The sequence below is a fragment of the Camelus dromedarius genome, chromosome 5 (genome assembly GCF_036321535.1).
Source record: "Camelus dromedarius isolate mCamDro1 chromosome 5, mCamDro1.pat, whole genome shotgun sequence".
Classification (NCBI taxonomy): Eukaryota; Metazoa; Chordata; class Mammalia; order Artiodactyla; family Camelidae; genus Camelus; species Camelus dromedarius.
In genome coordinates, this window is record NC_087440.1 from 81,977,564 (window position 1) to 81,990,999 (window position 13,436).

The following is a 13,436-nucleotide window of genomic DNA, read 5'->3' on the forward strand; positions in this document are numbered from 1 at the left end:
TTACTAAATGTGATGCCTACTTAAAGCTTGGCCCAACACTTAACAGTACCTAGGGAGTAGAGAACAGAGCCTCTCTCACTTGCTTTGGTATCATCTGTCCAGGAGTTTAAATTTTTTTTTAATTGAAACTCTGCACCCACCAGTACTAACACCATCTTGCATTTTTATAACATTTTATAGTGTAAAGCCCACAGCACAGTGCTTCTATTTTTAACAGCAAAAGTCTTTAACAGGGACTAACAGAATAAAGTATATGGCATCCACACGATGGAGTCCTGTGTACCAGTCAAAAGGAGTGAGGAAGATTTCTATACTCCACTGCAGAGTGATCTCTGGGATTTAAGGTGAAATGAAGAATAGTATGCGTTTAAGAAACCGGAGGGACATGTAGTTGCTCATACAAAGGGGGAAAAAAATGGAAGGGTATCATTGACTAATAAATATTCTAACCTGTATGGGAAGGGTTGGAGAACAGAGATGGAAGATTTTTTCTCTGAATGTACTTGGTTTGTATGCATTGTCAACTTTAGAACCATGTAAATATTTCACATTATAAAACAGGGTCAATCAAAAAGAAAAATGCAATCCCTAAAAACTGAAAACAAATATAACTAATTGTATATCAAACTGGTAGCAAAACCACACAGAGAATTATTTCAAGTGAATTTAAAACAGTAATTTGACAGCACATGGGTTGTGGGATAATAGCCTCAGGGCACAGAGAACCATAAAGAAATACTGAACTATTTAGTATTAGTCGTATTGCTACTGTTATTTTGAACATACACATAGATGGACTAATGACACTAAAAACTAAGATTTTCAGCATAAGAGGAAAGAAACATAAATGGTAAATCAAAGAAATCAATTAAAAAAAGCTCACAATCTTAAATTTGGACTGGAAATATCAATATGAATTCATGATGTGTTTTTTTTCTTTCTGGTTCTGGCCACTGAAAACGTTTAGACATAATGACAACCCAGTGTGTATAAGTACTCCTAACACCCAATTTGCGGGTTTTACATACCCATACCGTTTTCCACTAAAAGAAAAACCAAGCTTCCTGTGAGAAACTGTCAGTTCCAGGCAAAACAAACAAAAAACTAACAAAACACGTAAGTGATGAGCTCTGGGCAGCTTTTAGGGCAGAAAGCAAGGAAGCGATGAAAAACAACTGGGTGATGCCAAAAAGACACAGGCCCAACTTGATCAGGCCCCCATCAGCCGAAGATGGGGTACAATCTGAGCACTGGAAGAATAATATGAGCAACAAACTGAAATAGAAAGATGTTTAAAAAAATTCATGAGTTCATAATGCAAAGGAGGGGTGGGGAACACCTTACTGAACACCTCTGAAAGTTGCCAGGACCCTGACTTATTATTCTGAAAACTGACAAAGGGAACAAATCAAGCATTCATCCTATCTTTCCGGCCTGATTTCTATTTCAGGGTATCCCAGAGTGTGAAAAAGTTCTTTATAGAATAATTGATACAAATACAGTGAGGAAAAGTTCTTTATAGAATAACTGATACTAATAAGCATAGGAGGAATGCTAAAAATAGAAAATAACCATTTTGTAACTCCAATGAAATAGTGGATCTAAGCATAATCACAAAAGGCTGCAAAAACGACTGATGGGCAGCTTCATAATGGATGAATCAAGCCATCCATGAATCCACTGATCAATCTTACCACTAAAAAAGAGAAAACAAGACAGCACATTCTCCTAATTTGGCTCAACAGCAATTGCAGAGTATCCCTAATAAGGTATTTTCAACTAAAAATAAAAAATTATACCTGAATCCAATTAACTCTCTAGATTTAATTACCGGTTTACAGGAAATAGCAGGATAGGATAGATAAGCATGTTAAATGACACCATAAGGATTTGGTGGGAAATATCTGCAGGAAAAATGGCCCAATTTCCTCAACAAATAAATCACAAGGGAAAATAAAAGGAAAGGAGAAACTGTTTTATATTAAAAAGAGACCTAAGAGATATATCCACAATATGCATTGTTAGATTTCTTTGGATACTGACGTGCACAAACTAATTGTAAAAGGCCATTTTTGAAACAGCTTGGGGAATTTGAACATTGACTAGCAATTAGATGGTATTAAGGAATTTAGTTAATGTCATTATGATTGGTAATGTTGTGTTTACATTTTTTAAAATACAGTACTTCATAAAAAGCTCTTTTACAAACATTACCCTGATGGTGAACACCCGGAAGACGTCCAAAAATACTGGTTAAGATAAATGACAAGAGCAACACTTCCCGTAAACCTGTCATTTCACCCTCCCAAAATAAAAAGAGTAACCTTTGGTCTGTTATTCAAGTCAGTACCATGCCTCATCACCAATTTCAACCTCCTTCTCAAGGTTCATTATGCCTCTGTATTTCCAGACAAACTGAACTATTTGCAGCTCTTTGCACGGGTTTCATGCTTTCCTTTCTGCACGCCTTTAAAGGTCCTGGAATACCCCTCCACTGCATGTGTCCAAATCGTACACTCCTGAAGCCCAAAAGTTAGCTCCTATATAAATCCTTCATGGAATCTCCCATCAGAAGTCATTATTCCTGCAGTTCACCTTTGTCACCTATAACATCTGACTTTGTACTGTTAATTTTTTTTTGTTAAGTACCTACCATATTTACTGAACACCTACTATGTTTGGGGCCTGTGCTAGGATCTAAGCATGCTGCAGTGAATAGACGAACACTGTTTCTGACTACATTGATGTTACAGTCAAGTAAAGGATGACCAAAATTACACTCATTATGTAAAAAAGTACTCACAATTATGATAAGTGTTACCAAATTGAAATGTAGGAACTACAGGAGGCTCTCACAGGGGTGTCAGACACGACTGGACTCTGCCATATAAGTGCATGATTTACGGTTAATTACTTTAAATTAAAATTCACATGTGCACAATTTTTAACAATGCAGGTCTGGGAATGCTTAGGGCTTAAACACATAATGCCATCACCCGGCATACAGTCGGCCATCACTAAATAAGTTCGTTTTTATCCCCAGCAGCTGTGCCCATCTGAACAGAAACTGTGTTTGATTAGACTCTGGATCCTAATTCCCTAGCTTTTGGTCTGCCAAACGATACGAACCCAGTAAGAAATTCAGAAATAAGTAAAGCAGGAAAGAAAGCAAACTGCAATAAGAACACTCGGGATTTGCATCAGGAATCTCCCCGAGATGTGGAGTACCATTATTCCTATTTTACAGGTGAAGCAACTGAGGCTCGGAGAGAGGATGGGGTTCAACAACATGATTATAAGAAAAGTCCCACACGCAGGACGTCTCCTCCGCCTTTCTTTCTCTTCCTGAACTCAGTTCTAGCCCAGGACCCCGGACGAGGGTGGCCGCTCTTCCCAGAAGGCTTTGCAGCGCCCCGGAGAACTCTGGGATACTAGAGGATAAACAAAGCCAAGGAAAGGGCCGAGACCCAGGCCGAGAGACTCCGTCCTAAGCCTGCCAAGTGCCGTTTTTATCCCTTTTGTGTGCTTACCTTTCCTGGAGCTCCCGCTATCGGGAGCCTCACTAACGCCCGCAAACGCGGGGAACAGCGCCATGATCACAGGCCGCGCCGCCTTTTCACGCCACAGAAATGGCGCCCGAAGCGGAGGCCGGTAGTAAGGCCTTTGCGGTCGCGGTGCACTCTGGGAAGTGTGGTTTTCCTGCCGCTGCTCCGGGCTTGACCCAGACCGAGGGGCGGGGTGGGAAGAAAAGCGGTGAGGCGTGGTAGGGGCGGTAGGGGCGGTAGGGGCGGTAGGGGCGGTAGGGGCGGTAGGGGCGGTAGGGGCGGGGAGGGAGGGACCACTTCCCAGGAATCAGCACCAGGCGGCTTCTTTGGGAACCCCAAAACGCTGAGACTGGAGGTGCAATTGTTCAGAACAGAAATTTCCAAGAAGTTGGGATTCTGACTCCATCCTTGAGTTCACAACCATCGCTTCCTAACTGGGTCAAATTAATCAAACTCCCTAAGTTTTTGTTTGGATGAAATAAAAATTCACGGTTTAAAGCAAGATAAGAAAAATTTACACATAAAATATTTCTCTGCCCATTTGAGCCTCCCTCCCACCTGTCTAGTGTGCACTGTGTATCTGCTTTACCAGACCTCACCAGTATACCTCAGAAATACCTGATTAACCATGAAGATTAATTTTTCTTTTTCTGGCCTCAGCCAGGTAATTCCTTAGAAGATAACATTCCTTTCTCAATCCTGTAAGGGGTAATGATAACCCACCACTCACCTTGTCTGTGCAGACGTCTTTGGTGAACTTTATGTACAGTGACAATATATCATTTCCTTTAAAGATAGTGATTGGTGCAGAACAGACTGGTCAGAGGAACTGGGGAGGATACTAGGCCACATCTGATGGAAGTTCTTGGTTTAAATACCTACATATGACCTTACCAGTGTTACTAGCTATAATAATTGTACTCTGCCTACTTTACAAGATTGTTGTTTCTTGCATTACCAACTGTGCGACTAGGCCTCAGATAAAATTACTGATGATTAGGCGATTTGAAACAATTAACAAATGCATAGTTCATATGATTGTAACAGTGTAACTCTAGATATGAGGAGAAGCAGCAAGAGAAAACCATTTCCTGGACAATAGCAGACTAGTAAAGCAGGCAGTCCAGAGGCTTTTAGTTACTATTAAATGGTCCTAGTCCAGTAACAGCACATTGAATGGCCTACCAATGAAATCCTCCTCTGACCTGGGAATGAGCATTCCTAGCACCATGGGACCGGTTAGTTATGAAAAACGTCTCAAGCCTTGGTCAAAGTTAAGACCAAAAGGGAGGGGATCATAAAATAAAGAATGTTGCCCACCATCCAGTTCTACAAGAATCAAGTCACTAGCCACTGCAGTCACTGAAAGGAATTTCTCAAAGGAATTCAGGGCAAATGTTAGGATGAGGCACTTTGTGCTCTAGGAAAACTGACAGGACTGGCCTGCAGATAGTTAGATATTTTCAGGAGAAAATTTTATGAACCTAGTTTCTTGAATCTTCTTACACATAGAAAAGCACTAAAACCATTAACCAAGTTATCTGTTCCTCACAAATAGTAGTAATCTTCTACCAAGTTGAGAGCTCATAACCCTTCACCAAAATTATATACATGCTAGCCTCTTCCTTTACCTCTTCAAAAAGTTCTCAGAGCTCTCTGAGAGACTGTCTCCTGGATTATAATCCTCAGGTTGGCGCAAATAAAATTTTCCACTTCTCTCTTAGATTGACTTTTTGATAATTTGGGTGGAATGGGGGGACAGTTTCCTCCACAAAATGTTGAGAAGATTAAATGAGCATAGAGATAAAGTGCTCAGCCTTGTGCCTGGCTCGTGGAAAGTGCTTAATAAAAGTTAACTGTTATGTGCGTTGTGACTGCAAGTCTGACTCGGGGCCTTGTGACCTACACAAACTTCAATCAGTTTGTCATCTTAAATATTTTAGGAATACAAAAGAACTCAAGGTTCTCTCAAGTTCAAAGTTCTTTGCTAGTTAGAAAATATATTTACCTGCCTATGAAGTATTCTCGACTTAAAAAAAAGTTGAATCTGAATCTAACAAAGCCTGCTACCAAAAATATTCGGGTAAAGGAACAATTTAAAGAATTCATACCACCTAGAAGCAATCAGCCAAATTCAGAGTGTGGGAAAATCATAGGAAACAATCCAGTTCCTTCAATGAATCAGTATCTTAAGGGGGCAGGAGATTGCAATGGATTAAAAGATTTTAGAGACCTATCAACTAAATGTAATATATGGCCTCCTTATGATTCTGATTGGAAGAATTGTTTTAAAAAAGACCTTTTTGAGACAGATGAAGAAATTAGAAATGAACAGACTATTAGACGACATCAAGTAATTCTTATTAATTCTGACACTAATGTACTAATGGCACTGAGGTTACTTTTTAAAGTTCTTATATAGAGAGATACGTACTGAAGTATTTGCAGGTAGAAAAGATAAATGAAAATATGGTTGGTAGGGGGAAGGTTCCAGGGAGTTCAAAGAACTTTAAAGTTAAATAGGAAATATATCAGGAACCAAAGAGATGCAAATCTAATCAAAGGAATGGATAGGCTCTTGTGAAAGCTGTAGATCTATGTGTGAATTAGGTTTTGTGGGTCCAGAATGAGCACCCTTCAAGCTTTGAAATCCTTTACTCAGTACTTGCAAAAAGAAGCTTAGTATGACAGTATGGATGGTTAAACCCTTGCATGTCTGCAACTTTCAGGTCCTACCTACCCAAATCTCTTACTCTAAGTTACTCAATTAATTGGGGCAGCTTCTGCCTCCTTTAGCAGATTACCTCAGGTAACCATCTTCCCCACTGCTTCACGCACTTCCACTCCAGAAAAATAATTAATGTGGAAGGTTTAGGAGAACCAGGACCTTAATAGTAATATTTCTGAAATAAGGAATCTGGGCATATTGTATTATTTTCTGTACTACAGATATTTAAGATAATTCAGCTTAAGAGATCCCCTTATAGGAACAATTTAAAAGTATAATCAAGTAACTGCTTTACACTCCTGATTTTAAGTTGAAAACTTATGAAGCTTAGGCAGAGTTTCAGAACATGTAAGAATATAAAGTTTGCCATAGTTTTAGGCATAATTGATTAGTTTTGTAAAAATTAACACTTGAAGAAATTGATATATTGTCAGTAACTGACATGCCCAAGAAGGAAATAAAAGATATTAAATTTATATAAGATGTATAAATGCTGAGTAAGTAAGCAAACTTTTTCTTAAAGGATCAGATAGTAAATATTTTAGGTTTTGAGGGCCAAAAGGTCTCTGCCACAACTACTCAATTCTGCCACTGTGTTGGGAAGGCAGCCATAGATAATAAATGTGTAAATGAATGGGCATGGCTGTGTTCTAAGAAAACTTTATTTATTGTTGAAAACAAACGGTGAACCCACAAGCCATTGTTTGCCAACCCCAAGGGGTCCTGTTTTACGTTGGGAAGTGTTTCATTAACTACCTTTATAAACTGAAGCAAACATTATTCAAGACTCAAAAATTATTGCTAAAATTTACTAGACCTATAAATAAAATTTGTAACCTGAACTTGAACATTTAAGAACATTGTGCTTAAATTAAAACATGTGTTCCTTTATAGCCAACAACCAGTTTTCAGGAAATGAAGAGGACAAGGGAGCATGTTAAACATCACCAGGGGATACAATCAGCCTGATTTGTGGGGAACTGTGTAGAACAAACTACCTGATTTCTTCAACAAGTAAAATATAAGGGGAAAAAAAGAAAGCAAGGGGACCAAAAGGAGACACTTATTAAAAGAGACTTGAGAGGCATATTGACCACTAGCAGTGCACAGATCTTATTTGGATTCTGATTCAAACAAACTGTATAGGTAAAATAATGACATTTTATGAAACAGTTAAAAATTTGGACACTGGCTGGTACTTGATAAAGGGATTATTCAAGCTTAACAGGCATGATAATAGCGTCATGGTTATATATTTTTAAAGAGTGCGTATCTTTTAGAAGTACATACTGAAACATTTACAGGTAAAATTGCATGATTCCTAGGATTTGCTTCAAATACAGGAGGGAGTTAATGGGTGGAGGCATGGTTGAAACAACACTGGTCCCGAGTTGATAACTGTTAAAGCTGGGTAACATGAACATGGGGGTTCATACACTATTTTGGCCTTTTTGTTAAGTTAATTGAAATGTTTCATTACACATAATTTTTAACTAAAAATTTAAAAGCTTATTTTTTAAAAAGCCTAACAATAAAAAAGAAAAAACTCCTGATATACACAGAGACATGAATAAATCTCAGAATCTATGCTGGGTGAGAAAAGCCAGATGCAGAAGAGTACTTACTGTATGATTCTGTTTATAGAAAATCTAGAAAACGCAAACTAATATATAGTGCCAGAAAGCAGATCAGTGATTTCCTGGCTCTGGGAGCAGAGGGAGGGGTATTCTATGGAGGGGCCTGGAGACGCTCTTGGGGCTAATGAAAATGTTCTGTATCTTGATTGCAGTGGTGGTGGTTTCACAGATATGTAACCACCTGGTTTTTTAAAAGCTTGGGAGTTCACTAAGATTTTGAATTTATTGTTTAAAAAAATTGAACACTAATCTTTTCTTTATTGAAGTATAGTCAGTTTACAATGCATCAAATTCTGGTGTACAGCATAATGTTTCAGTCATGCATATATATACATGTATTTGTTTTCACATCCTTTTTCAGTATTGGTTACTACGAGATACTGAACTTAGTTCCCTGCGCTATACAGAAGAAGCTTACTGTTTATCTGTTTTATATATAGCAGTTAATATTGAACACTAATCTTTTAAACTGGGGGTCAGCAAACTTTCTGAAAAGGGTCACATAGTAAGTAGTTTAGACATAGTAGGACATACTGTCTCTGTGTGACAACTACACTGAAATCTGAATCTCAAACAATTTTCACACATCACAAAGTATTATTCTCTTTCCTATTTTTTCCAACATATATAAATGTAAAAACCATTCTTAACTCATGGGCCATACGAATCAGCAGTGGGCTGATTTGATCCATGGTCCTAGTTCAATGCACACTTGCATACTTTTTACCAATAGACAAAGCTAAAAGCACACTTTTTTTTTACTTTATTTATTTTTTATTTTTAACTTTTTTTATTGGGTTATAGTCATTTTACAATGTTGTGTCAAATTCTAGTGTAGAGCACAATTTTTCAGTTATACATAAACATATGTATATTCATTCATTTCGCTGTGAGCTACCACAAGATCTTGTATATATTTCCCTGTGCTATACAGTATAATCTTGTTTATCTATTCTACATATGCCTGTCAGTATCTACAAACTTTGAACTCCCAGTCTATCCCTTCCCCCTTGGCAACCACAAGTTTGTATTCTATGTCTGAGTCTGTTTCTGTTTTGTATTTATGTTCTTTTTTTTCTTTTAGATTCCACATATGAGTGATCTCATATGGTATTTTTCTTTCTCTTTCTGGCTTACTTCACTTAGAATGACATTCTCCAGGGACATCCATGTTGCTGCAAATGGTGTTACGTTGTCGGTTTTTATGGCTGAATAGTATTCCATTGTATAAATATATCACATCTTTTTTATCCAGTCATCCGTTGATGGACATTTAGGCTGTTTCCATGTCTTGGCTATTGTAAATAGTGCTGCTATGAACATTGGGGTGCAGGTGTCTTTTTGAAGTAGGGTTCCTTCTGGATATATTCCCAGAAGCAGGATTCCTGGGTCATATGGTTAGTCTATTCTTAGTCTAAAAGTAGGCTTTTGAATAGTCTTTTCTGCACAGGAAAAACCACCCCAGAGGGCACAAAAACAACTTACTTTAATTATGATTATTACTATTATTTCACCCTCTGCACTGGGTATTTCCAGTGACTTTGGCAGGGATTTCTTGGAATAAACCAAAAACGGTTTCAAATTATGATTTGACATTATTTGGAGCTTGACTATAGGAGGAGAATGCACTGCTCAACCGCTTGTAAGTGTTTATATTCTTTGCGGCAGACAGTACTCATTCTAAATTGATAAGGTGCTGCTCTAGCATCTATCTCACTCTCTGGTGTTTTCTCATTTAGCCACATCTGTCTCATGGATCTTGATCACCTCTGGACACCAACAAGAGTGAATCTTTTCTCTGAAGCTGGGAGGAAAAGAAGACAGGGGTGGGGAAGATTGTGCAGGAGAGCTGTGTGAAAAGGAGCTTTGTTTAACTTGCAGAGGAGTTGGAGGAGGAAGGTTATACAATCTTGACCTCAGTAAGGTGGGCAGCCAGACCGGATAGCATGAAGGATGAAAAAAAGATGGGCATGAGAAGGGGCTGAAAACTATAGAAAAGAGCCTTTAAGCAATGTTGCAGAAGACACAATATGGACAAAAGGATTGCCAAGAGGCAGTTAGACAGCAAGTAGGTAGGTGCACAGGACTTGTTCATTGGCAAAATAGCACCTGCATAATTCCCATTTACTTTTGGAGAAGGATATTATAGATCATATGGTAATTCTGTTTTTAGCTTAAGGACTCTCCATACTGCTTTCCATAGTCGCTGCACCAATTTACATTCTCATTGGATAGCTTACTCTTAAACTAGCATTTCTTCCCAAAATGTCCGGAAAGAATTTTCAGGCTTTGTTATGATGAGAGCTCTTGCAGAAAGTGATATGTTTTATAAGTTAAAATGATAATGAAAGAGATCAGTGAAACAACATAAGCCTTTTATTTTTTATGCAATTTTTGATAAGCAAACAGATAAATCCTCACTATTCAGGCTGGCTTACTTTGACTAGGAAAGTGACATTTTAAAGAACTGGTTTGGTCCCAGTTTCTATTCAAAAACTGCTTTATCCTGTTGACTTTTCTCTCCCTGGGGATCCTCCTGGCTGGTGTTGATATGTCTGTTAAGTGTGGGGCAGGAGTGGATGGCTTATCTCCTCCGCTTTTTACTCCCATCTGCACCTTTCTTTTCACTGCCTCCCCTCATTGCCAAAAAGAACAAAAATGTGCATTTTATCACCTGTAAATTTCTAGTTGCAAGTAAAAGTATCTAAATTAAATTGGCTTCACCTTTTGCCCAGTTATTTTGGACCGCAGAGAGAAACTCTCCCCTTGTACCATGGTAAGCATGCATTTTGTACTTGACACAAAAAAAGTTTTAAACATAGGAAAGTAAAGAAGATGGAGCATAACTGTCCATATTTTTATTACCCAAAGACAAATACTATTTTGGAGTATTTCTATAGAGGCCTTTTCTTTCTTTGTTTCATGTTTTTCTAGTGTCTTAGTTTATGAATATATTTTTTCATCATAGTTGTGATTACTTTTCCTCCTAATATTCCATATAAGCATTTCTCTGTTTTACTACAAACTTCATACATATGCACTAGATGCATAATGTTTCATCCAGTGAAATATTCTACTTAAACATTTCCTATTTCTAGATATTTGGCAAACCTCACTTCTTGTGTCGTCTTATCAATGCTATACGTGAGTTTCCCAAAACACGAATGGCTGGGCAGAATTGTTGGCCACAAGATCGTATGTAGTAGCTCATCCACCAGTAGCCAGGAAGGACGTTTGTAATGATGAACTGCCACTGTGCTGGAGCATGAAGAGTGGGGCGGGAAAATCTGGCAGCCAAGGAAGGCAAGAGGCCATTCCTAAAAAGACAAAAGGCCATTCCTAAAAAGACAAATACAACTTCAAATAATACAGGCAAAACTCCATGAAACATTTATTCAGCAGTCATTATGTTACATGCCAATAGTACACACAGACATCTTAACAAACAAAGTGCAAAGGTTGTCAATCTATAATTAAGCAAGAAGTTCTAGCAGCGCTAGGGAGGTGGGGATTAAAACTCTGCCTGGGAGGGTTCCACAGAAGTGAAGCTGCTTACATAGGTCTTGACCAATAAGGAGGAGTTCACTAGGTAGACAAAGGAGAAAGCAAATGTAGGGAGAGGAAACAGGATGTGCAGAAGTCCAGGTCCTAAAACAGCAAGGTGTGTTCAAGGACCCTCAAACAGGGTTACGTGGCTGCAGTGAAGTCAGAGAGGCTGGGGTCAGCCTGGGAAGACTGGCTGGGGTCAGGTCCTGAAGAACCCTGATGCCGTGTGTTGTACAATAATGAATTTGTCTGGTCCTTCCTCACTGGTAAACACTAAATCCTTAGAATTTCCTGAACAAAGCTTTGCTATTCATGGTGGCCCCTGACCACAGCTGAGTTTCTACTAAGGTGACTTAGGCTGTGGACCAGCCATGCTGGAAAGACCAACCATGTGATTAGAGGGTTGGGGCTCTAAGCCAGCTGACCTGCAGGGAGTGAAAGGAGGCTGGAGATTGAGTTCACATGGCCAATAATTCAATCAAGCATGTCTACGAGATGAAACCTCAATAAAACACTGGACGCCAAGGCTCCAGTGAGCTTCCTGGTTGGTGAATACATCAATGTGCAGGGAAGGAGGTGCATCCTGATTCCACTGGCAAAGAGCACAGAAGCTCTACATTCAGGATGGTCCCCAGCCTCACCCTATTGAGACAGGAAGGAAGGGGGCAGGGCATAACCATGAAAAGAATGACATAGTCATTGAGGACAGGACAAAAACTCGTTAGAATCTACTAAGCCTAAAATAGTGGACGATTCAACTTCCAGTAGACCTTGAGCCTCATTAAACGTTCATTGTAATATATTAGGACCCCAAAAGGCACACCCAGTCTGGCCATAAAAGGCCAAAAATTGGGAGGCGGCCCAATTCCTGGGAATCCCCACCCCTTCCCCAAAGTAGTTGTAATTCTCCTCCCCCTCGTTAGCATATGAAGTTACCCGGGCCGTGAAAACTAACCACTCCCACACCTCGTGGCCACTGATGCATCGCACTCTGTCTGTGGAGTGTGTGTCTACTTTTACTTTGAACTAAACACCCCCACACCTAGTGGCCTCTCTCTTTCTTGCCTTCAGAGACAGTCTGCACTCTGTCTATGGAATGTGTATCTCTCTAAATAGACTTGCTTTCGTGTTACAATGGCTGGCTCTCAAATTCTTTCCTGCACAAAGCTAAGGACCCTCACTTGGCAGGCGCGTCCCAGGTGACTGACCCAAGACCTGGGACACGGCCGTTCTCTTGTGCCCCGTTTTCCTGCAACACTATGTGTCTCTTCATTTGGCTAGTCCTGATTTGTATCCTTTATAATAACACTACAGTTGTAAGGATAGCACTTTCCTGATTGTGTTGTGGGTGGTTCTAGGTGGTTGAGGGAACCTCTGTATTTGTAGCCAGCTGGTCAGAAGTGCAGGCAGCCTGGGAGCCCCTGAACTTGTGGCTGGCATCTGAAGTGAGCGTACGTAGTCTTATCAGGGACTGTGCCCTCAACCTGCCAGCCTGTGCTAAATCAAGTGATTTGCATAGGAATCACATTGTGGGTTGCACCCTGCTAAGGAATCTGAACTTTGTTTTGAAAGATTGTAAGAGGATATCAAATATTTGTGTCTTAGAAAAATCACTGTGTGCAGTATAAAGAACGGACTAGGCAGGGAAGAGTGTGAAGGAGGGAGCATTACGGATTGCTGGGAATCAGGCAGCAGCAATCACCTAGGCCAACATCCAGCAATTGGAAGTAAGGATGAATCACCAAAAATCTCCACGAAATAAGTGTGTGAAGCAGCAGATCAAAGAGTGGCATCCCCAAAGGTTGCTTCTAAAAGACTGTGCCCAGCCTGTCCTGCGATGAAGACAGCAGTTTATTGGAAACATCACTTTCGATTATTGGCAAGCTGAGAGACTTGGATCTTTTAAAAAGGAATTAAAAAATACATTTTTCTTTTGAGTCTTCAGGAAGAGTTTAAAGATACACAGTAATACAATGGTTT

The 13,436-nt window shown here is 39.5% G+C and overlaps 1 protein-coding gene across 1 annotated transcript in view; it reads right to left on the reverse strand.

Moving 5' to 3' along the window:
* NRDE2 (NRDE-2, necessary for RNA interference, domain containing) overlaps positions 1-3,655 on the reverse strand; it is a 50,032-nt gene extending 46,377 nt beyond the window's left edge. The window contains exon 1 of the mRNA XM_010988232.3: positions 3,531-3,655. Within this exon, the coding sequence (XP_010986534.2) occupies positions 3,531-3,594 (64 nt within the window). The 5' untranslated portion in view covers positions 3,595-3,655. The remainder of the gene's footprint in view (positions 1-3,530) is intronic.
* Positions 3,656-13,436: the final 9,781 nt, after the last annotated feature.